General features: G+C 43.1%; 1 protein-coding gene across 2 annotated transcripts in view; it reads right to left on the bottom strand.

Annotated features, from left to right (window-relative positions):
- Window positions 1–603: 603 nt before the first annotated feature.
- Window positions 604–25,723, bottom strand: part of LOC132904546 (TSC22 domain family protein 1) — a 76,825-nt gene continuing 51,705 nt past the window's right edge. The window contains exons 3-7 of one of the 2 annotated variants that reach the window (XM_060955155.1): window positions 13,833–13,935; window positions 12,900–12,922; window positions 7,732–7,890; window positions 6,943–7,297; window positions 604–6,023 (exon numbers count right to left, since the gene is read on the bottom strand). In XM_060955155.1, the coding sequence (XP_060811138.1) occupies window positions 5,630–6,023; window positions 6,943–7,297; window positions 7,732–7,890; window positions 12,900–12,922; window positions 13,833–13,935 (1,034 nt within the window). In that variant the 3' untranslated portion in view covers window positions 604–5,629. The remainder of the gene's footprint in view (window positions 6,024–6,942; window positions 7,298–7,731; window positions 7,891–12,899; window positions 12,923–13,832; window positions 13,936–25,723) is intronic. The other variant, XM_060955156.1, reaches the window with a different exon arrangement.

Genomic DNA, 25,723 nt, shown 5'->3' with positions numbered 1-25,723 from the left:
ATTATGTACATGCACATGTACGACCATATACAATACGTAACATAGATCTAATATCCAATTCCCTACTGTTAAAACAGTTCGAGGGCTGCCGAACTCTCTTATATTTTTGTAGCATTTCCGCTAATATCGATTCAGCATAGAATAAGATAACAACACATCTAGTGGTAGGAATTAAAATTAAAATCTAAATCAAATTTGAATTCTAGTAAGGTTGGTATTTCAGAACGTGAAAAATGACTCCCATCACCGACCTCGTCTGTAATCCCATATGTGGTATAAACATTTATCACCGACTATGTACCTTGCCTGTGAATACACATAGGCTCCGGGCCATTGAATAAGAATGGGATAGATATAATATTAAATTGAATCAGGTTCTGACATACCGACTGGAGGAAAATCAGAGTGTTTTTTACGCTCTTTACAACTTGATAAGTCGAATATAGGAATTACGTTGATTTCTATTTGATCGGATGGAAGTTGGCGGGAATGCGCGTAACACATTAATTGTAATAGAATAACTGTACTATTATTAGTAACGTAATGTTATTCTTTTTGTTAGTAATAATTTAAAAAAATATTTATCAATTGATAGAAACTGTCTGTAGATATGGAATTTGTTTTTATTCACTGTACAATTTCTTACATACAAAAGAGTGCAATGCCTTTAAAAATTGGTCACAATAGTCAACTCAATCGCGCACAGAATAAGTTTATTCATGTACACAAGCGCTTCACGATTATATACATGAAAATAAAATAGTTTTCTTTCTTTACAATTTGCAACGTTATGTACAAGTCGCGTCAGCACTTATTCTAAACGAAAACTTAATACTCTGTTGTACTGTAGAATTGTCAAACATTACAATAAAAATTACTGAAAGTTTATAATAATTTGATATTTTCATATAACAACTTTGATAGGAAATGAAGAAAATATTTCTAATCTTCTCAGAAATTTGAAAATATAAATAATTTAATCGCAAGTATGACAATTCATTTTTAGCACCGTTTCATGTCAATAATAAGATTAACATTAATTACAATACAAGCAACTTATAAATTTTCTTATTTTTACAGTTTCACACGTTCGTTTGGATTTTATACATTATTTTTCGCATTGAACTTTTGCTAGATCGCTATATTACATCTTATCCCCTCGCTATAGTTACAAAAGTTATAGGCAAGAAACATCACATCACATAGAAAATACAAATTCGATAGTCAATCGTGCATTTGTGTCAGGAACGTTGTCGTTGGTGCAATAAAATCTCAATACCAGTTTTTTTTTTTTACCAATATAAATATCATGTCGATACAAGGCGACCGTAGTTTCTCCGTTCTCCGCGATTTGTACCTTAAAGTGTCGCCATCGAAGTCGCGTTTCCAAGATAAACCGCCAGTTCGCTGTCTGTTTCGTAACGATGCATTTGATTTTAATCGATCGGTAATAGTTCTCTACGCAATAAAAGTTTCAACATACCGTATTGCACCACTTTACAGAGAATATTACATAAATGATAGAACGGAATTTTTTCATTTCTGCGACACTTTACTTGGTATTCGATTAAACGACTTCTTACAGGTTGTACATAACGATATTGATTCACAATGCTCTCGTTTAAGAAACTTTATTCGCAAATTCGTTGGTTCGTGAAAAAACTCTTGGCGGTTTTCAGCGAGTCGAGTTTCAAGAGGGCAGTACGCGATGCGCTGAAAGCAGCCGGCGAACAATTCAGCCGCGCAGGGGGTTTCATTCCACGAACATTTTTCCGGTGTGGGAACGCCACGGGGAACGAGGAACGCTGGGTCTGTCGTGATTTCACCGGTAATTCGAAAAATGCATAGGAATTAGCGGGAACGGCATGCGTGCACGCGGGCATAAGGACGTTTCGGTGGCAGCGGCGATAAAGGTATTCGCCATAGGCACGTAGATGCGTGAGTTTATGCGTGCGCGCTAGCGTAACCTTTGGAAGGGGGACGAGAGTAGAAAACGAGGAAAAAGAGGTGAAAGTAGGAGGCGAGGTGTACGGGTCGCCAACACATATCTCGATATCTCACGGTTCGATCTTTCTTGGCCCGGACGCCCGTATATTTACATGTATAATTTATATATCCCGTAGCAGGGACGAAGGTAGTGTGTGTTCAGCTAGGGCGGATCCCAACGTCCTTACGGCCCCGTATTCCTTTCGCTGTATCCTAGACGCGTGCTCCGCCACGCTCTCCGTATCGTCTTTGTACCGAGTAAAGAGACAATCGAGAAATTCGCGGGAATTCAACGATATAAATTCCCACGATCCTGCTGCGCTGTCGATTTTCTTACCGTCGTCCACGACGAAGATGCGCTTTTAAGGTTTTAAATCATTTTCCGAATAGATTTTCGTATAGTTCGAAGAATTTCTAGACTTTTGGAAATATTCTAAGTAAACGAAGCGAATCCTTTTTTACGCTTCATCTTCGAAGATACTGCCGAGTATCTCTTAAGTAAGGAGACAAAAGTATGCTGGTGCGTGGCTGCAAATCGCTCGCGAGTTTGACCGATACAAGCTCGTCGCTTAAATGCGGAAGATCCTGGCGGAGAAAATCGGGCCTTAATTAAGCGGAGGCACCAACGAATTCCATAATACCGTTCCTGTTCGCGTAACACGACCACGATAAGAGCCTACCCATCCGACAACGCGCCGCGTTCGTGGGATTTTTTTCGGGGAAATAATGCGCCAAGCACCGCCGGCTCTCCCTATCGCCATTGTGGCTGCGAGGGCGCAATTAATTATTGCGTGGCCACGAGGTAGTGCATTGTTGCATCTGTTGTTGCACGCTCCGCGTTCTCTTCGGTGTGTATAGTTAAGCGGCAGAGAGCTGTGAATGATTCCGCACCGCGGAATGGTTTTTCGGCCAACGAAACATCGCGTTTCTTTGTGTACAACGAACCAGAGGGCCGCGGTAATTTATGAGCTCACGGTAGTACCGACGTAATTTACGTTCGCTTACCGGGATACACGGACGATTAAGAGAAAAAAAAGGATGTACTTTTCGCATTTCGGGAGTTCCAGTGAACGTGACAACTGTCATGGACGCTTGACTTGCATTACTCTTATCTCTACTTGTTGAGCTCCTTTTTTTTGCATGTTGTTTCCTTATTTGAATCATTCAGAAGTCGCACTGATCAATTTCAGAAACTAAACAGTACAAGAGATTGATGTTACAGATGTTATCTCTTTAAATCTACATAACAACTTGCCCCTATTTGTACCATTTCTTTGTGATACGTGATCTTATGAGTTACACCATCTGTTTTTTGAAAATTGAACATCAATAATATTATTTATGTAATGAAATTGAAGGGTTTAGCTTCTGAGAGACTTATTTTAATGAAAGAACTATGGACGTTTATACATTTATAGCGTTCCAAAAGAAGAAGAAGGTATCTGAAGAAACGTGAAGAAACTTGCCCTTATTTGTACCATTTCTTTGTGATACGTGATCTTATGAGTTACACCATCTGCTTTTTGAAAATTGAACATCAATAATATTATTTATGTAATGAAATTGAAGGGTTTAGCTTCTGAGAGACTTATTTCAATGAAAGAACTATGGACGTTTACACATTTATAGCATTCCAAAAGAAGAAGAAGATATCTGAAGAAACGTGAAGAAACTTGCCCTTATTTGTACCATTTCTTTGTGATATGTGATCTTATGAGTTACACCATCTGCTTTTTGAAAATTGAACATCAATAATATTATTTATGTAATGAAATTGAAGGGTTTAGCTTCTGAGAGACTTATTTTAATGAAAGAACTATGGACGTTTATACATTTATAGCGTTCCAAAAGAAGAAGAAGATATCTGAAGAAACGTGAAGAAATAACGAGGATTAATCGCACTCGTAAAAGTATGAATTATTACCATAAACGTCTACAATCTGTTAACAAAGTTGTACTCAGACTTACAGAATCAACAATCACGAATCGTCATCTAAGTTTTCATGTTAATTAAAAGTTTGTCAAAAGATTCGCGTGTATGTAAAAGAAAAAGAAGAACTTCGTTGGTTAAAGGAATGACGCGATAAGTAAACGTGGAAGGTGTGTAGTGTAATCTCGTGGCGACAGGTAGGCGCAGGTGAGATACAAATGAAAGACGTAAACGCGAGCGCGGTGGAGAATCTCGATGCAAAACGTCTCTTCCAGTTCGTGTTCTGTCGAAGAAACAATCGAGCCTGTCCGAGGGAAGGTAATTAAGAGAACACGACGGCGTCGATTAAACGAGTCCTGCCGAATCGGGTGAAACGAATTAATTCTGCGGTCGAACGAGGGTCGAAGATAAACGATTGAGCCTAACGGAGCGCCCCAATCCTGTTTAACGATTCAGTGGCGAACACCGTCGCGCGATGCTGTGAAACAGTCGCCCTCGTTGAAACAAGTTCTCTGATGATGTGATATCTATTTTATTTTTTAAATCTGCGATATGATTTATGTTTTACGTTTATAAGTATCAACACATCCATTGGTCTCGTATAAAATTGATCCGGATAATCAAGGAAATCAATACGTAACTATTAGAATCTTATATTAGTACGAGATAGTTTGTGAAAATGATTTCTTGTTAAAATCTCAGTTTGGAAATTGAACATTAAAAATACAAAGCAACGTAACGGGAATATTCGCATAATTCAATAGCAAATATTCTTTTTATCGGAGGAGTAGAAGCTATTTGAAAAAGGTACAAGAATTTCGAAACACCGTATACCGGGGAAAAGATATCGTGCAGGAGAGAAAGGGGAATACCATCGAAGCAGTCCATGCCATTCGCTCGAAATGCAAAAGCAAAGCGGATGTAGTTGAGAGCGCTGACTGAAAGCCCTCGAACGTCAAATTACGAAACACCTGTTCCCCGAAACGACTTCATTCCAATCGGTTTCGTGCATTCGCCGCTTCGTGCTCTCGTTGCCTTCTCGAGGAGACCTTTTCGTTTCGCGTGCGCGAACGAATTCGATTAATAGATCAAAACTGCCGAAGACCGAGTAACGCTCGCGAATCCATTGTCCCGTTGCCGCGTTACAATAATAAGGATAATACTCGTAACGTATTAGATCATTAATAAGTCCGCAGACTAATTCTCTCTGTGAACGGTCATTCCCTGAGAGAAGAACAATAACAACATTGTATACGTGATATAAAATTTCGTTACGCAAGTTTGGTTCACATAGCGCGAGAATTACTCTGCTCTTTTGAGTGCAACAGACGATGTATTCTTGAAGACGGTATCGGCCGTCGAGAGCCGAGGAATAGTTGCAAGTATGTGAAATGAAAGTGGAACTGTAAGTCAAATAATATTTATGGCACTATCGTTTCACGCAAAGCGTTGATGACGCGAATTTCGTTGTCATAAAATTCTTTTTTCTCGTCTCATTGATCCAACGTAATACACTCGATCATCTATTTTCTTCACAATTCCACACAGATATTCCTGAGTCCTGATCGTCATCGGATCAAAGCTTCGGTCTTCAATCTGTACGATCAAACACTCCGGGATCACTATTCCAACAAGTGGAAAAAGATATTGAAACACGATTATCCGAAAAAGAACTTTTCACTGGTTGTTAATTCACTGTGGAGAAATTTTATTCTAAATATAGTCCGAAGGCACGGAGCTCTCGTTTATCGCAGCCAAACGATACTGAGGAGTTTCTAGACCCTGTTGGTTCAGATGCAGATTCGTGCTGCTTCCGGAAGACGCCGCCGTGGGCATCTGTTGATTCGCCGAATTCGAGCTCAGGTCGCTGTAGTAAGCGCTGCTTGGCGCGCTGCTCAAAGTTGGACCATCCGGTTCGGCGTCGCTTCCGGTGTACGCTGTGTTTTGATACGACGGGTGGTCACCGTTTCTGCTACCGATCCGCAGGTCTTGATGGTGATGGTGATGATTGTGGTGGTGATGATGGTGATGATGATGTTGCATCTGACCTGGCGGGACTGGTGTTGACGGTCCGTTCTCGTACATTTCGTAATCCGGTTCTTGTAACCTGAAAAGATTGTATTACGGCGACTCTTAAACATTGAAAACTTGATCGATTAATTAAACATAGGTATACGCTTGATATTATTGATGTATAGAAGCGGTTTCATCGTAATTCTAAACCGACAGTGTTACAGGGAATTATAAAAAGGAATTTATTTAATACATGCTCGTAGTATATGCACGTGTCTGTTAAACTAGTTACTTCGTGTTTATTTTTATAATAAATATGTGGATAATTAACTGAATATATTCGCGATAACGTTGCAAAGGTTCAGCCTTTAATGTTCCGTTTCCTTTCGAATATTTAGATTCGATCGAGCAACGGAGATGCATATTAATAGGATAATTATGCATGTTAACGGTACATTCTAGTCAGGTGTATTTCCCGTAATACATGGAGATTGCATGTCATCGTCGGTGTCGTACGATCAGTCGGACATGCTTGTCCTTCGAGAGTAGAGGAATCGTGTGAAACTGATCGTAGACTTTCTAGGACAGGTTTCGATATCGTTTGGAAACTTTGGACTGGAAATAGCCACAAAAAATAAACATTTAATAGTCGTCCATAAAATATAATCGCGATAGTTAAATTGTAAATCTTGCGGTATCAGATGGTCGTAACTGTTTTACGAAGTTAAATATATAATGGTTAATGAAAAAGACCGAAATACAGCATGTCGAGTAGTTTAATATCAATATGCAATTAATTAACGATGGTACCGCTTTAATGCGCAAAAACAATTAAAGGAAAGGAATGCTGACTACTGGTTGTAGATTGAAATTATTAAAGTTAAGTGCTTCGAAGATTCATGAGGGCGTATTTCAGCGCGATTATTATTGCCGATAGAAAACGATCACGATGACTATAACAGCTCTCGAGAGGAATAACTTCACGAAAAACATAATTACAAAGATTAATTTACCTTTTACTGTGACGTGTACGAAGCGTGTCCCTTTGCAAAGATTCGTCCCCGTTGCTTCCACCGTAATGACGATGTAACCTCGCGGCGTCTAGCTCGTGGTATTCGTCGTCCTGCCCGCCGGAAGTTGTACCGTACGTCGAGCTTCCTCTCATTTGTAGTTGGAGATCGCTGGCGTAGCTCGCGGCCTGAGAGTCCAGTTCTGCGTAGAGAGCCTCGTCCGTTTGCATGTGGGTGTAGTGATTCTCCACAGGGAGATTCATCGCCCGTCTGTGTTGCGGAAGCGACAGAGGCGTCGTGACGACTCCCGGTGTACCGCCGCCGCGTCGCGAGCCTAACCACGACCACACATTGTGCCCTTGAATCACATCACACCAACCCATACAAGTCGCGTATCTCTCATTTGCTTTACGTCAATTATCGAGTACCCAACGACTGTACGTATGTAGTCAAAGTATCCACGGTTTCAGTGAACAGGAAGGTAAAGTTACTTGAGTCGCTTAAGCTTCAACATTTTCAAATTCAATGTTGATCTTTGTATAGAATAATCAAATTTGTATATTACGAGACTCCGTAGTCTTTAGTATAATACCGAAAGAATAACAAAATATTTGAGCTCAAGCAAGGACTTTTAAATAATCTGTTGCTGTTAAATGTAGATCGTTCAAAGATTGTTCATAAACGAATGTTGCCAACCACGAGACAAATTATTTAGCTTGACTCAAACAAAGTATTCGAAGCTATCTTGTAAAGATACGATGCGATTTCTGATCGGTTCGGAACGATACGTACCAGGGCTAGGAGCGACGTCGTGATAAGGTGGCAGCTTATCGAGCTCGAGAGGCGGCCGGTCGGGTATAACGGCCACTCCACCTCCAGCTCCTCCTCCACCACCTGGGCCGCCGGCTTCCTGAGCGTTCGAATCCTCGACACCGACGGTACAGCAACTCGCTAGGACACAAACAAAAAAGAATATAGGTCCCACGTGAGCGCTCGGTCCTCTGGAAAATCCGTTGGCAAGGATCGTGAACGAAAGTCGCGCTCGAGTTTCAGTGAAGTAGGGCCGAAACCCAGTGGGACTCGAATCGAGACGAAGCTGGTGAAGTGCCAGGTGAGCTCGGACAGAATCCTGTTACGTTAGACTGCCGGCCGTGCGTGCACGTATACGTACAGGCACAGGATCACGTGCATAGATATATTACACGTACCTATGTATACATGGACCCCAATCACCGCATTATGACATGAGCTCGCGTAAGGAGAGAGGAGAGGAAAAAAAGCGGTTATTTTCTGTATGGCCTCATTGTGTGCCCGTCATCGTGCTGTCATGGCGCTCACAGAAACGCGACAGGGTTTGGGGTGGATGGCAAGAGAGTAAGGGCGGGTGGAGGAACCAAGACGTAGAAGAAGGAAGGCAAGGAGGGTAAGAAAGACAGAGATGAAGATGAAAAGGGGAAAGAGAGAAGCAGGGAGGGATGGAGAAAAAAAGAATTTTGGAATTTATAGATCAGAGGTACCGCCTCGCGGTAAGTGGGTATGAGAATGCCGCAGAGAAAAAACGAGATTATGAGAATCCCATGGTCGTGTCTCTTTCTTTTTATCGGTCGAGCTCATAACCTACGCACGTACGAGGGTCCTCGTTGTCGTGATCGTCGTCCTGGTCATCGTTGTCATCCGGCCGGTGGTTTTCGTCGTTCTGAACTGTGGAGTCTCGGAGCAGACTCGCGCGTCACAGCACGCCTTGGCGGCTGTCACTTGCCAGGAGATACAGAGACTGGTTCTCGTTTATCGCGGTGCCCTTACACCAACGGCACGCATAAGTGTGTGCCCGTGCAACGAGTATAATCTTCTTCTTCGTGGCTCGTCTAGACGCTATTTTCTTCTTCTTCCGAGAAGCCACAAGCTCGGGAGGATAATCGCCGATGCGCTTTAACGTTTCAGAATGAAAAGCAAGGTGACGTACCCGAGGTGAAATTTAATTCTTCGTTTTTCGCAATCGGCGTCCGTAGATATTTATAACGAGCCGTTACACCATAATTTACATAATTAGCATTTATGCATTGGCTACGAGATTACCTGGTAATAGGAGCCGCGAATCCTCTCGCGCAAAACTCTTTCGACGCATCTGTTAATGCATTCTAACGAGCGCGTCGTCGCGCTATCGGTTCATCGCGAGTTTCAACATTTTCATCGAACTAACGGATGTAGCCTGACGAGCCGAGAAAGTTATTTGTCTTCCATTATGTAAAGAAAATTGTTGCTCGCTGATTTGCACGGAGACACGCGAACCTGCTCCATCGGGACCAATTACCAGCCAGCTTTCCAACGTTTCAAAGATTTCAATTGCCTTCCCCTCGACCCTAATCAACCTTCCATTCATTACGAGACACTCTCGGCGCCTGGTGCTCCATCACCCGGGAGGATAGGCGTGCGCGACTTCATTTGCGCGCGACTGCCTAGAAATCCGAGTGCAATCGATTACATCGACGAGTGTCGACGGTAATCGCGTTATTTATCGTGGAACGCGAGTCTTTGGCATTCGGTTGGCGCACGCACAGACCTACGGTAATTCAGAATTCCACGGCAACCACTGAGCCGTTTATTGCTATCGTAAATAAGACGGTGTCGATTTATCGGTTTGCCACTTGGATAACATTGTCCTCGGAGATCGGTCTTCGTTTATAATTGAACGTCGAACTGTCACAAAGATCTTCTCGTCCTTTTTCTCGCGCCCACGGTACATGCCGCGTTCGAAGATGGGAAACCTTAATCGCACGAAACGTTGTACGATGCGTACACAAGTTCTATCGGATGATTACGCTGTGTTTTCCACCTATTTGGCGAGGTGAGGTAACTGGACCCGTTTCTTTTCCAGGCTGTCGCTTCGGGTCGCCCTTCCGTGGACGCGTTAAGCCGCGTGATTTACCGGATTAGATGGTTCGAATATTAATTGGTCGACGGATGCATTAGTCCGGCAACCGGGACGCGTGAAAATTGTGCCGTGTCGTGACAGCGGGGGGCAAATGTTCTCCTCACGACCTACTAGATTCCAACGTCTATAGCCCCGGATTCTGTTTCCTAGCAGCCGTGCGTGCTCGTTACGGATCGAGGTACACGGTTCTGTCTGATATGCCTTTACCGGTCAACGCAGAACGTCGACGGTCTCTTATACCTCCTTATGCGTCATCATGTCAAAGAAATTTTCACTGATGCGAGAAAAGCATACCTTTGGGTCTGACCGTTTATGGAATTCCTTGAATGACAGAAGGCTTACCTTCGTATTCCGTGAATTTTGTTACCCACTCTAGATATTTTTGGAACGTTCGTAGGAACATGGATGCGTACAGAAAGTTCCCGCGACGGAGAATGGCGCTTTTTCTTGCGAAATAACGCAAATTAATTTTTTTCGTGTATAAAAGATAGTAAAGAATATCCTTTGAACGAATACACGCGATCGTTGTCGTTGGTCTCTTCGAGGGAACAGCAGCTGATTCGGCGTATCGAGTGGAGGAACGCGCGATAAGCCGATTAACGCATTCGATTCACCTATTCTACCCGACCCTCGAATCGCCATTGTGTCGCGTCGATCGTACGGGAACCTAACGTGTACGGGCTCTCGTCTTTTTTGTGCAACAGCCCCTTTCAGCCGTCCATTAACGCCTCTCTTGTCCGTTGGCATTTGCGGCGATTCTTACGCACGGTTGTACACTTCAACGATGTTTCATTAATTCGTGCTTTTTTTACCTTTTCTCCTCCTATGAAATTGCCTGCCGCTGCAACATCACCGCGTGCGCGGTTATTCAACCAACCCAGTCACTTCCGGTCTACCCCTCTCGCTAGAAATTCCAATTACATCCATATTCGATATATACAGCTATAATTTTCCTGCTGACAAGTTTACATAGACCACGGATGAATAAACCCGCGGTGAACAGACTCGCGACGTCGGTCGTTGTGGTTTTAACGTAATTAATAGAAACGGACGAAGAAGAAAACGGAGGAATCAAAGCCCACGATTTCCCCGGTGTAAGAACACGTCCGCGTATGGTGTATCTCGTAATTTATAGCTTCCTTAAGCACAAATTTATGAGATCGTAATGAGAGTCTTAAACGTTTTACGACCTCTATACTCTTCGGAATTTGGGATTCGTTTTTTATTTTCATGCAAGTCGCTCTCTTTTGCAAAATATGTTTGGCATTTCATTATTACCGCGATCTCATTGTTACTTACTTCTTTAAAAAGTGCTCCTATTTCTGTTTAATTAACCGAAGCCAAGCCCTTCGATTAATTACTTGTCTAAATGTTAATCGCACAAGACGCATTCGATTTCAGTATCGGGGCGGGAATCATTATCTCGGAAAGGGCTAATCAATTTCTCCACGGTAGACGCCTTTGGCGCCACTGGCAGACAGCGTTACACTGCCCCCGAGTGATCACGACGTGCCGGTGTGAAGGGCACTTAAGAAGCAAATCGTGGATCGGTGAAGAACGACGACGGAGTCCAAGAAGGTTCAGTAAAACGAGTGTCGGATAATTAATTCGGGTGACCCTTGTATCCCTCGGTCGGTAGTAACCTGCCCTTTCTCCTTCTATTTGCCCCGGTTCTCGTCTCCGTTCAACCTTCGCAGCTTCACCGGGTCGGCTCGTAGCCGGTTCGTTCGTTGATCGTATCGTGCCGCGGGTGATTTTAAATCAGAAAGTTAATTAGACGCGTTTCACTGTCCTTTATGTCGCCCATCCGTCGCTGAGCTGAGCTATCCTTTACGTGTGCGCAGTAGCAGCAGCAGCAGCATGAGTGCATCGGTAGCACAAGCTGAATATACCGCCGTGAGCCGACCTTCATTATGCGAACTAATTAAACTCCAATCGGTTCTGACACTCGACGCCACGGCTCTACTATGCTTCTCGTTTGCACCAATCGACGTCATACGTCTCACGCGACTGTGAGGTCTGTGTGTCTTTCCTTCGACGGATCAAACATCCGGATGTAAGTACGTCTGTGAACGGAGGAAATTGAAAGGAGGAAATTCGGGATAGTGATAGATTTAGAGATTGCTCGCGTTTCCCGGAGGAGTCGAACCAATTTGTTCCTTCAGAATTCGGAGATTCTTAAGAATCTCTCTTATCTCTTTATATAATTCTCTTCTTCTTTTTTATCTTCACAGTGGCGTACGAAAATATTTGAACAGTTATCGTACGTCATGATGATCGTACTCACAAGTGATAATTACAAGTGCTAATGATATTTCAAAATGCTACGTATAACACAAGTAGAATATATTCGTAAAAGGTTTCTCGAATACTTTCGTGAGCAACTATACGTTGAATTTCGTATACAAAGTCAATTTTCACTTAGAATTTTACATACAAAGCCAGTTTTCGATCATTTTCGTTATAACCAACATGTATACCAGTGTGGTTTTTTCTTGGAGGACCTTCAGTCCTTATTGTCGATCGCGTTACACGTGGCAAGGTTTCTTGAATACATATAGGTAAGGTTTCAAAAAGAGTGTCCGTACAAAGGGATAGAATGGAATTATTAGCAGGATATCATATTTTAACGACGGGGATGGTGGTTGAGAATGGGTGGAAGTTTGAATTGATATCCTGCTCAGGATTGAAATAACTGCGAGTCGGTTTGAATGTGACCCATCAGAGCTGGTCATAATCATAACTATAATTAAGGCCATTTGGTATGTCCATTATACTAATTTTCTATACCTGAAGCGTAAATACTAAACCGCGCTATTGAACGAAAGTAGGTCTGAGTTTGGTTAATACTTTTGCTTTAGAAGCAAAATATTTTTCATTGACAACGAACGTATTCCATAACTGTACGTATACGTGATTACGCTAAAACTACGAATATGTCAAACTCGATGAAAGATTTGTATATAATCTTGTTAGAGAGCTTAAATAAGAGTTCAAATTTTATAATAATTCTGAAAAATTGTCTTACCTCTGCCACCAGCGCTTTTCAATCTGTAACAGAGAGAAAAGAATTCTCCTATTAGTGCGAATAATCTACTTAACTTACGACTCGTTAAATTTCATTAATAATGGTATAAGTCGAAAGAAAGCATAACATTTCCGATTTTCCTTTGAATTAACGTGCATAATAATAACAAAAGTAACCTGTATGATTCAAAGGTTAAAAGTAAAAGAAGTAAGAAACAGTATAAAGGCCGTTAAATGTTACGTTCAGTGGAAAGCAATTAAAGACACGGCGTGAAGGAGTTGAGAAAAATTCGCATAGGATGGAAGTCTTTGTCTCGACTGTTGCAAGAAATGGATCTCTATAAAGCTGGTTCGATTTCTCGTCATGCTGGAACGAAGGTGCCGACACGCAGTTAGGATTGTCTCTCGGTTTGCAGCACTTCCCTTTTTTTCACCGATTTCCTTCCCGGTTTTCTTTTTTGTCTCGTTGTTGTTCAACTCGGATTCAAATCGACGACCGATCTAGTTAGTAACCGGTTCACCCTCCTTATTACGGCTCGCTTCTCTCGATTTTGATGCATTGCGGGTAGGTGGTAATTTAAGGGGAATCGATCGACCAACTGGATTCGTTCGAAGCTCGAGCTAAACCGCGATCGTTTCGCGAATCTACCTGATCGTCGATCCGTATCGAGAGACTCGTCTCGTTCCTCCTTCTTCTTCTTTGTATGGATTTCGAAAGCAATCTCACGGAAACCGAGCACGCAGGTGTTTACGTTCTCATATTTCAATTCGAAATTCCACGATCGACCGGATAAATTCTGCTTCTATCGTATCCTGATTGAATCCGCCGGAACCGCGGTTGAAAGTTCACGCTCGCGTGCAACCATGTCTACGCGATCTACCGTCACGCTTAATGAGAGTATTCCCGTGTATTTCATCGTACAATAGTACTGACCTTCGACAGTGAAGAAGAGTCACCATGACCACAGCCCCGATGCCAGCCGATACTAAGGACACTATCACTAGAGTCAGCACCCATCCGAGTTCTCCAGGAGCTTCTGTAAAAAGAGCGAAAACCAACGATTAGACGACCGCCGTTGTAAACACTCGGAACTGATTCTGTCGCGCCATCCAACCGTAACGATCTGCTATCGCTTCTTTGCGGCGACGCTGAAACGTCAAACGACGGTGTAAAAAGGTATTTTGCCCAGACCAACAGTCCCATCGATGACTCTATTCCAGAACAAAAGCCTTAAAACGATATTCGGTTCCGTTCCGCTTCTATCCGACCTTTCTCGTTTTTACCCGCAACTGCGCAAGTGTCACCATTATCCGTGCTTCTTTAAACCTATCTTCCTTTCGTTTATTTCTTTTCTTATCAACGAAATCACAACCCGTGGAAAGTTGCCCGTAATCTTCTTGCCACTAATGGTGAGCCAAGTATTTAACCAGTGCGAGAAGTTTCGCGTGCCCACGCCACGGTATCTGGTAAACCCGATCGAACGAGCAGTCGAAGAACGTTTTCATAGCCCTTTTGGAGCGGCAACTTCTTCGGGGTGGACGGTTCCAAATAAATTAGCTGACGGTGGTTCGCGTGTTACGTTCGCGGCCGCGCGAGAAGATCCATAATTGGTCGGCGGTCGCGCTTGCCGCGTGCGATTTCCGCTCAGCGGGACATCCGCAGGGCTTTATTACGAGAGTTTCGCTGTTATTTTTGCAGCACACCTACCAACGTGTAAGTCTTGCTCGCTTTTCAACCCGCGCTACTGGAAGCTCGATCCTCCCGAGTAACGAGACGCGAAATTATCGCTCGACGTGGACGTAATCTAGGAACTGCAGCCGCGTTTAAAGTACACTGAAAGCGGCGGAGATCAAGCAGGTCGTAATCGAGTATGCGTGTCGCGATGAAATAGCTTACCAGTTCCGTAGATGTATAGAACGTTCCTTTTCGCGACTCGTTTCGAACAGTTTTCCACGAACCACTTCTGAGTCAAAGAAGTCACGGCCATTTAACCAGTTTTCAGAGCGCAATTCTCACAGCTCGCGCAGTTGGGACTGTCTGTTTTAACCGGTCGTCGAATAAGAAGCTACGATGCGACGATTATTCTGTTCGACGCGCTCATTAGCAGTCAACTTGAGCCGATTCTCCGAGATATCTTAATCCTTTAATGAAACGTTTCTGCTTGATTCCCAATTTAGAGGCTTAATCGGGAGCATTTTCCACGGAACGAGTCGCGGCGGTCAGCTTTACTGCCCGCGCGATCGTAAATAGGCGAAAAGATATAATTTAGTTAAGAAGATACCCGAGGGATTGGTGACGACGGCGAGAAAAGGAGAAGAAACGAAATTTACTTTGACTCGTCTCCTTTTACATGGCGAGGAGAATCCTTATTTGCGATAATCGGCGACGTTATCCGACTGGTTATTAAAAACGATCGAGTTTTATTTATTTACGTACAGGATGTGTTCCAGGATGTCTTCATTTTTTGTAGTAATATTCTATACGTATATGGTCGATTAGTAAGCCAGAACGATTTAAGTAGCAGACTTTTTACGCGCGGTAGCTGTATGGTAAGAAAAATCAACTGTCTCGTCTGGTCTTTGGATCTTTTAGCGTACAGCAAATTGCATTGGCTATTTAGCCTTGGGAAACTTTTTACGAATCTTAAGAGGTTGAAGAATCCTAACCCTCGCGTTATCGAATATGTTGTTAATATATTTACATCGAATATAATGTGCCAACTTTGTGGAAAATGTTGCAACTTTAAAGAAAATAAAAAATATAATTGGATCGAGCTCTTACGTACGTCTCGTTGTATCAAACGCGCATTGAAAGCCTAAGTAGCAAAACGATATCGTTGCTGAAAGCCTGTTATTGTACCCTGTTTATTGTATTTGTCGCGTCGTGCAGAATCGCACGCGTGTTTGAACTCATCGGTGTACCGATTGTTCGCGACAGAGGGAACACGAAAGGGTTCGTTCGAGAGGAAAAGAGGGGCGTTTGTAATCCGCTGCTGATGCTCGACCCTGAGAAATCACCGCTAGAGATCCACTCGTTCGTGACTGTCGACTGACCGAGCAACGTTTAGAATCATGCTTCATTCACATCGCTGTTTGGGAACTGTTCGCTAACAGTTTCGACCCTTTGTCCGCGTCTCGACCTCGTTTCCTTCGACGTACTCCCGAAGGATGACTTGGAGACGAGTTTGATGAATCGCGCGCATTCTGCTCGCCCGAATAGCGATCAATCATAGAAGTCACCGCGACGCGTTGAATCTATTAACTCAAGACACGCTCGAGTTTTGGATTATTCGGAACGTTTAACTTAACTGATAAAGAATCTCCGGCGGACGACATTTTTAATACAAATTAATTTCGGCTACGTGGCCGTCTGTTCACAAGATAACGGTGTGAAATCAGACAGGGGGATGCCGGAGAAAGAACGTCGAACTGTACGAAAAAAAGAACTGGAGGTTAACACGCGAGCGTGTAAGTTTGAATTAACAGGTCGCATGGAAGCGCGTCGAGAGACGAAAAACGAACGAGTCAGCCAGTATGGAAGACGAAGAGAAGACGAGGGCAGCCCGTCTATCAGTGTCACGTTTTTGACATGAACATAACCACGTGCACGCTACGGCTGATAACGGCTTACAACGGAGTTATCAATCATCTACAACGGAGCTTGGTCACCTAGGATGATTCGGGTTAACTTCGGGCGTGCAAACAGTGTCGCTATGCGTCCGGTTACAATGTTGTTTCGTACGACGAGATAAAATAAATCAAAGGAAAGAAAAAACGAGGGAAACAAGGGAAAAAAATCATTTTCGATTTGGGAACGTCCCTCATCTCGAATTCCCTGTCAAAAGCGAATCAAGCGTACAAAAAGGGACACGTTTTCTGTCGGTGTTCGACCCTTTGTACGCCTGTCGATTTCGCGTCAACCGTACGAACCCATTCGACCATCGAACTTTTGGGTTCCAGCGACCACCTGATCTTGTATATTGTTACCTATTCATCGCCACAACTACGACGAATCATCGTCTTCCTCGTTGCATATTCGAAAGACAGTTTGGTCCACTAAAATAGTTTTTCAAAGAAATTTGATGAGAAAATTCTAACGACGATTAATCATAATTTTATGATCATCTCATTTTTAAAAATCGATTTACAGCCGAAATCACGTTCTTCTTTTTAACTATTATATTTGACTATTATCGGTATCTCCTTATTGAAACGATTTAAAAATTTTACGATCGACGTAAAGCCTCAAAATGGCAGACTCATTTCCCCAGTTGTAATAAACAGCAACTTCTGCCGTGATATTTGTCTCGCCGCTCGATCGTCCGATCGTATTTATTTTAACGCGAGATCGTCCCATCGTTCGATCTTCGGCTGCACCGGCAATTGGCCATTAACTACGGCAAACATTGAAACGACGCAGGATCTCTGCCTCGATATTCCAGGATCGTTTAATCTCGTTAGAGGAGTTACCATTCATCGACCGAATGGAGGTTTAAACCTCGTTCATGCACGATATTCCATCGATCGATCCTCCTTTAATTGCTATACTTTCCTCTACACTTTACTCTTCGTTCACCTGTTTTCATTATCTTCGTTTATTTTTATATTGTCAGTAAAATACTTTTTGAAATCAAACAACTTTTTTATTCCCTTTATAAATTGGAAAATTTTTTAAACACGTTTAAACATATGGGTATCCTACGCACTGCTGCTAAACATGCTGGTCCGTCGCGTATTGCGACATTAACTTCCACCAAGTTGCAATTTATACTCTACACACAAGACAGGGGACTAAAAAAAAAAGTACTTCGGAAACCGTAAAAATGGCACTATATTCGCAACAATGCGCCGTCTTTTGCATGCAGAACGTTACCGCGGCCACGCGCAGGAGGATCGTATTTATTCAAACGAGCCGATAACAAAACTACCGGATGGACTCGTTCCGCTTGGCCATATTTTCACGATAACCTACTGGAACGGGTTCGGCGTAGACTCGACGAGTTTCTCCGGTTAATAAATTCGATATTCTTCCTATATTATATCTCGACCGAACATTCTGGTCAGTCGTTTCATACGTTTCCACGTTTAAATTTCGCTGATAGTTCATTTCGTATATCTTCGAATACTTTTTTCCGCCTACGCATTCTCCGAGTAATTCGATCAACAATGTAACGTGTGCGAGTTGCTCGAAGAGTTTTCGAAATGCACATACTCTGCTAACACGTGAAAGATGCGAGGAATGCAGACGGACAACTGGTATGATTTACGCTTGTCGTTGGTAACCTGAAAAATTCCCACTTCACGAGGACATTTTTCTCGTGTGCTCGGCCTCCAGGTCGAATTACGAGGTTCGACAGGTAGTCGGGTTTCGGCCCGTCATTTATCGGACCCGCGTATAAATGAGTTTTTTCTCGCTTCTCTCTTTCTTGGCCCTCACTCGGCTGTGCACGGCGTTTCGTGGTCCGGGCAGAATCTAATTTTTGATTTGTAAGCATCCGTGGGGGGTCGACATGCACGAGGACGTGAACGCCGCCGGTACACGCATTCTCCGGTTCGATTTTACACGTGTTGCCTGCCACTGGCGACACTCGAGCCCGACACGCAACGAGTTCGCGCTTATGCGCTGCACGATTTATGCGAATATCGTCCGTTTCGCGGGACGAGTCTGAGAACAGGTGTGAAAAAGCTGAAAGAACGAGCCGTGATGCACGACCACCATCGAGAACCGAGCCCATCACGTTATTGATAGTCCCGCTATCTCTTCGCTTAACTTGCAGTTACTGCAATAAATTACTTAAGAGATAAGAGACAAAGATTACAAGATTTTTTGATTTTAATATCGCGCTAGAACTAAAAAGTAAGTATTTTAGATATATTGTATTCGTTAAAAGTAAAAACTAAATTCTATATTTCTTTCGAGTTTATTCATTCGTCTTCGTATCACTCTCATTTCAATGCATTTTTTGTATCTATAATAGAAATCTTGCGTCAGTGAGTAAACATCTCGTCGGATAAGATGGCTTTTCGACCCTTCTCTCTTGACACGGCTCGCCGTCAAACGTGTCATTACCGTTTCGTAACTTATTCGCTTTGAGATTTTAATTGATAATTTTCACGAGACGCGAAAAAATTCAATCATCCTTCGTCTCATCACCACCGCTTAACGAACCTTCCATACGAGCGTTCCACAGTTTGTACAGTCATTATGTAAATCAGTAATTGCGGCGTTGTCCGTAAACACCTGAAGATTACACGAGACCGTTGTGATTCGGTCGCAACATCTTGCCCCTTTACTTTCTGCTTGTAACGCCCCATCATCCGGCAAAGCGTTAAATAGAAAACTGGCGAAAGGTGTTTCGAAATCTATTACGCAAACCTATTAATTTCGAGTCGAATCACGCTTGCCCCCGCTTCGTACGCACGCGAGAGATCAGATTCGAACTTTAGCCAAGTATCGTCGAAACATTAATCATCGGTGTCGTCTCGATACGTATCGACTCTTTGACAGCCTATATCCAGGGTGCTTTTTATGGATTATCCAATATGTGCTTTCAAGGTTGGTTCATCGAGTTTCTCTCTTCATTTTTTCATTTTGCAGATCGTGGTGGTATATTACAGAGTCCTTCTCATCGACTTACGTTTATTATTAATAAACGACCTACCAGAGTGCTTCCTTCGCTCATAAGGAGGAAAGAGCGAACCGTGGACAGCTGCCACGCTGATTTCGAATACGAATATTTTCTCCGACCCATTCATGTAGAATTACTACGAGATTTAATACGCGTAATTATAGCAACTTGTCATTATCTCTCTTCGAGAACATCCTTCGCTTCACGGACGCCTTTCGCGCGGAAAAAATCAAACCCTTGGACCGCGTGAAAAAGATGATGCCCTCGGTCCTCGCCAAGGTAATTAGAGATTTACCGTAACTTCGTTCTTGGTTGACACGCGTTGAGGTTTTTCTAGAAACCCATGTCGTCAGACCTTTTGTGAATGATTATTGTAACCGTCGAGTTTCTTAATTCCCTCTTCTTTTCATGTTACTTTCGTCCTTTTTCTAAAAACGGCACTCCTTGCAACAGTAATAATTACACATCATCGATCGTGGATGTAATAGTTTTAACAAGAAATTCTATAGGTCGTAATTGTCTAAATACCAACTACCGATCATAGTAATTACCGCGAAGAATGTAAAATTCGAGGAACAAGCATTGTTTGTAAAATGTACGAAAAATAAAATAACCATTTTAGGGCGTCCCTTGTGCCATTAACGAGAACTCAATCAGCGTGGCCAATCTTCAATGAAATCGCTTCCTTGAACTCTGCGGTCGATAGTATTTACCTTTATTACCTTTATAAATTTGTAACTGTAACTTGTAATCTGTAATAAGGTCGGAAGTAAACCGAGAACGAATCGATTGATCCGATCATGGAATTTATCGATAACAATTTCATTTCATAACTATTCAATACTCATAACAATTTCGCTAAAACGATGACGGTGATCGTATTCCTGGTGCTGTAAGTTCATTCAATCGGATTATCATTTTGTTTCGTCAATTTTCTCGTAGCGAGGTCGATCCTCGCGGTTGCCGATGATTGCACGCTATTCACTCGCTTCCGCTTTAATACGGGCTCTCTCCTCTTCTCCGTTTACCTGAGACTCGGAGAGGATTTGCTTTCGTCTTCCATATTTCACACGACGTTTAATTACGAGCGTTTATCATGTTGTCAGCGGGCCGTGGCAAGAAAAAAAAAAGACTCCCATTCATTGCCGTGGCGCATTGTCGCTGATTACGCGGCTGGACGATGTCGCGCGAGTAGACCCTCTAGTAGTCGGGTATTCAGTTAGTGACAAAATAATTAAGCACCGAACGCCGCTCAAAGGCCAGCCTGCTTCCACGAGCCGCGATCGTTGAATTACGACTTCGTCGGCTAATTACCCAGAGGAGTTACGCAACTGTTGCTTGTCCGCGTGTTCGCGTACGCCGCTCATTAATCATCATTAAGGAACGATTCGTGTGTCCTGATAACGTTCCGCGAGAAGGCTCGATCTCTCTCTCCTCAGAGTCGCGCGATGAGATTTCGCGACGTAAAAGGAGAACGTTGAAGACCTCGTCTCTCCGGTGAGAATATCCCTCTCGCGCGTACTATTCAGTCAGGTGATGTAAACGCACGATGGATATTTTGAAAACTTCTTGAAGACGTATAAATAGCGTAAGATTAGTTTGTCACGGACAGAAATAGAAAGTAAGAGGAGACGAAGTACCTTTTTCCATGCGTTACAGGTACTAAAGTTGTCCTACGGACTCTTCAACTCCATCGCCTCGTTAAAAATCACCGCTCCACCGTGATTCCCTTAATCACGTTTCATCTTACAAACAACGATCATGAAGCGACAATTACCCTCAGCGTGCCTCTCGATCCGCGATTTTCTAGACGCCCTGGGCGCCTCCGGTTCGCTTAATCACCCTCAAAGGACCCAGCAAGAGCGATACGAGCGACAAGTCTACCGGATGAAAAAGAGATACACGAAGAACATAAAGAAAAGGAACAACGAGATTCAGCGAGAAAACGAGCAAGTAGAACACAGAGAAGTGGTCCATGAGAGAAGCACAGGCGGACGACGGAGAAGAGGGAAGTCGGCAAAGGTCTGAGCTTACCTCGAATCAGCAAATTATACCGACCGATATGCCGCTGCTTCCCGGTACCTATCCACCGGCGTACCATCAATAAATATGTCATTAACAACAATAATTTATCCGAGGAGTCAGGCGCCGCTGATCGCTCCGGGGCCTTGGTTCCCTCTGGTTTCGTCGTTTTGCAGTCGCGCGCACGTTTAAACGCTCGTGTGCGCCAGAGGTCTGGCTGCTTGCTTGGTGATAATTGAGCCGTCGCGTCGCCCGCCACCGCGGCAATTTTAATCGGCTTCGGTTTTTGGCTCCGCGGGCGAAATCCACGATCATCATCCCTACTGCCGCTGTTGGCCTCCTTTCACCCCGACACACCGCTCTTATCTCTATTCGTTCTGTTCGAGTCTGTACTTCCCTTAGCCTCAGGTATATACCGTTCGCGATCTTCTTCTCGCGATGCTCTCCGCCTTCGATTCTACTCTCGTTTCTCTTTTCTTTTTCTATTGTCTCCTACTCTTTTCTACTCTCTATTTCTTTTGTCTTTTCTCTGTTCGTTCGCTCTGGTTGTACCCGTGCTATTTGTTACTTTTCCACGCCATTCGGTTTGCTCGTTTTTACTGTTAATCGCGTGCTTTGTAAGTGCCCGGGTCAGCGAGCTTGCATACACCGCGGCTGCCGACCGGAGAAAGGGAGAGGCCGACAATTACGCGCTCTTAAGTATATTTCATCGGTTGTTTTTCGGTTCGTAACACGGTCTCCTTTCAGTACGGTCTATGAACCGATCGGAATTCCGGGTCTTTTTGCTTCACGGCTACGCCGCGGTTTCAGAAAACGTTACCTCTGCTCGAGCGAACCAATCGATTTTCTCGAGTCCTTTCAGGCTGATCGATCTTTTTTGAAAAGGTAACGATCCCTGTCTTGAGATGGCGTGAGCACGGTCGACGATCTTCAGCGAATATCTCGTTACTTTCGTTTCGTCTCATGGTAAAATCGACTCTTTGTGGTGTTTTCTTTGCCAGTGATATCGATGATCACTGGCTTTGGTTAACAGCGTGCACTTTCGAGGAAAGTAGCCAGGATACGCCATTAACGAGGATGCTTGGTCATCGTTACAACATTGTAGAGAGAGTCGCCTTAAAAGGTGACACTAAAATTCGCATGATTATTCAAGAAATTAGTCGGTTGGTCGGTCGTAAATAAAAGGCGCGCGATGGAGGATTTTAAGAGCGTCGTTCGATAGGCCATCTCGACTACCTGATGGCTCAATATACTCGCGGCTTCGTCCAATTCATTATATATTCACGACTTTATCCTCATCCGACTCGCTACCATCTGAAAATAGTCGCGCGGAATAAATCAGGGAAACCGCAAGAATACCTAAGCAATTAAGCGGACCGCAGAGGATCTTAATGTCTTAATAGCGACGAGGTTACTGTTTTTTCCTCGAACGGGCGATTCATAAAACTGTACCTGTTTCAAGAATTCTTTGGTTGGAGTTATTAATCGATGACGCGTATTTCCTTTTAGCGGTAAAATGTTTAAATTTCGAGAAACGAGAATTCGTTTCGGCTTCGTTGCCATCCTTCTTTCTTTTTCCTTTCCGGGTGGTATCAATTAAACGAATAATGAACGAAGTGCAATTACGTCAAACGATTCGAAGATCCGTAGAAGTTAATTGGTTTCGACGACCAGCAATTTTGCTTTTGCACCGCCAATATAAAATTTAATTCATCCTTTATTTACGATCAAATTTTTCTAGATAGACACGGACGATTAAAGAGGGACGAGATATACGACGATTGTTTCGAGGGTGAACGTAGCTCGACAGCAAATCACCTTTACTCGCCCCTTTACGAGCTTTCGAGAGCCATGGGCCAGCATAAGAATGTCCAGAGGGTCATCAGAGACTTCTCCTTTGCACCCTGCATCGCGCATTCGGCTATTCGGTTGTCAAAAGATATTTAAGCCCTGTGCTCAGCTCCTAAATGCTCGTGTAAACAGATCGTGTATCGAAAATGACTGACGAATGTTCTTTAGAATATACGACGTTAGTTTCTCGACGATCGACGAAATTGTAGGTCCATTGGTTTATTTTTCGTTGTGTCTCGACAACATCATTTTTAATCTATCTTTCGTTTCGTCCATCTGTTGCTCGTTTTACGATATCTATAAAATAACCTTTTTCTCAAACGGTATCCTGTGCTGACATTTTTAATACTTATTAATAATATCGTTACGAAGCTCCAAATAGGAATATATTATCAGCTTCTTTATCTACACTTTTAGATTCAATTTGTTTATATTCCTGGCTTGCTTATTTATATTCGATTTACTCTTTTACCCTAATAATATCATTGATAATATATAGCGAACGTGTAAAAAGGACAGCTGAAATTATTTCCCCGAAGCAACGAAAATTAATTACCAACTTAGTCGAAGTTAATCACCAAAATGAGAATATTTGGCTCCAGGCACAGTCATTAACCTTCGTGTTTATAGCGTCGTTACCATGGTTTTCGATAATATTTTCAACAATGCAGGCGAGCCGGAAGGTATTTCGATGAAATTAGAAGTCAAAGATCCTCACGCTATCTGGACTTCGACGCTATCGAGGCAGGCACACTTCCCCGAGACACGTCGTAATTTACGCATGAGACTTTCACCGTTAATCGTTTCGACTCCCTTTCCTAAAACGATCTGCGGCACCGAGCCACGTTAACGACGCGTAAATCATCTCGTTACTTCGATTGCTACCCAGAGAACGACTAAACGATGTATTTTCAGCCAGACACGAGATCTTTCTATATAATTTAGTTAATGACTATAACGAGTTAATCGACGCCATGGTACAAGCGCCATGACAGATGACTCGATGAAGAACGAGACCAACGTTTGGCAACGATCCAATCATTGTTTTGTTAGTTACACGATCACGAAGCTATTCCTGGATTCCGTTGGATATTTTTAAGGTAAAGGAAACCGGATTCTTCATTTATCCGGCGTCTGTCGTATCACTGAGATATGAGGTACATTCAAAGGCTCTTTTTCCTTGATCCTGACCATTTGTTTTACCGTAATCTGCTTGGTTTTTCTTCAATTTTATACCGTCACCTTATTAGGCTAATAGGTTTCCAGGCGTCGCTGGAAAGACTATAACTTCTTGATCGTAAGATTTATCGTACCGTTGTAGATTTACGAAAGTAAGATAGAAAATGAAAAATTCCACGATCGTGCTTTGTCCTCGAGGCACAGGAACTAAGTAACTGGATGTTCCATTACGTCATATTAATCTACAATCAACGTACGTATTAATGGCGCGGCAATCGTGTCATTACTGTATCGTAACGCGGTCATTATCCGTCCGGAGAAGCGACGATGGAATTATACTGCTTTCATGCCCGACTCAATTGCCATCTCGGAACTATAATCGAGATAAAGCCGTACAACGCCGGATCGTAGATCGCGATTGAAAATATGTTGTAAGGTGTACGCGATGGTTGCGTTCAAGACAGGACCAGAGATCAGGGGAGGGAATAAAGGAACAGCCGAGAACAGATCCATCACCAGGTGAATGATCGCTCTTCCGATTTATCCGTCATCCCATCTAAAGTTCACCAGGTCCGTCGCTGCTTCCATACGCGCCGCTCCTGTCTATCTGTCCGTAAAGGTGTGGCCAGAAAGACAGCCGAATTGACAGTCAACGCTGGGTGGGTCAGAATCGAGATGGAACGTATCGTTCTGTCCGTTCTTGTTATTCTGCATTTAGAAGAATTACTGTGATTTGCGGCCATACAATTTTCAGCATAAATCATTCGACTTTGATTTACAGATCCCAAGTAAATTTCTCAATGATTAAAAATTTCAATTGCTGGCAAAACGATTCTGCTCGCTCAAGTTAATAAATTACCTATGTCATTGTAAAACGTCAGGGTTGCAATTGCAGAAAAATGTCCATTCATTCCGCTATAGGATTTACGTAGGATCATTAAAGTTACTTTTCAAGCAGTCATCAGAGTAACGAGAAGATTAAAGAGACTCAGCGTCGTTGGAAGAAACGAGTAGAGAACGTAAAATCGCGAAGTGGCGCGTTTATCGTCTGATCTTTCCGATTCAACGCGATGTCAATCGTATCTCGGTTGTCACCTTCACACGATGGGTTATCGACCACGGCACTACAGATTGCACGGTTCGA

This window comes from Bombus pascuorum, chromosome 2 (assembly GCF_905332965.1).
Source record: "Bombus pascuorum chromosome 2, iyBomPasc1.1, whole genome shotgun sequence".
Taxonomy (NCBI): Eukaryota; Metazoa; Arthropoda; class Insecta; order Hymenoptera; family Apidae; genus Bombus; species Bombus pascuorum.
Note: the sequence above shows the minus strand (reverse complement) of the source record. Positions and strands in the feature narration are given on the sequence as shown.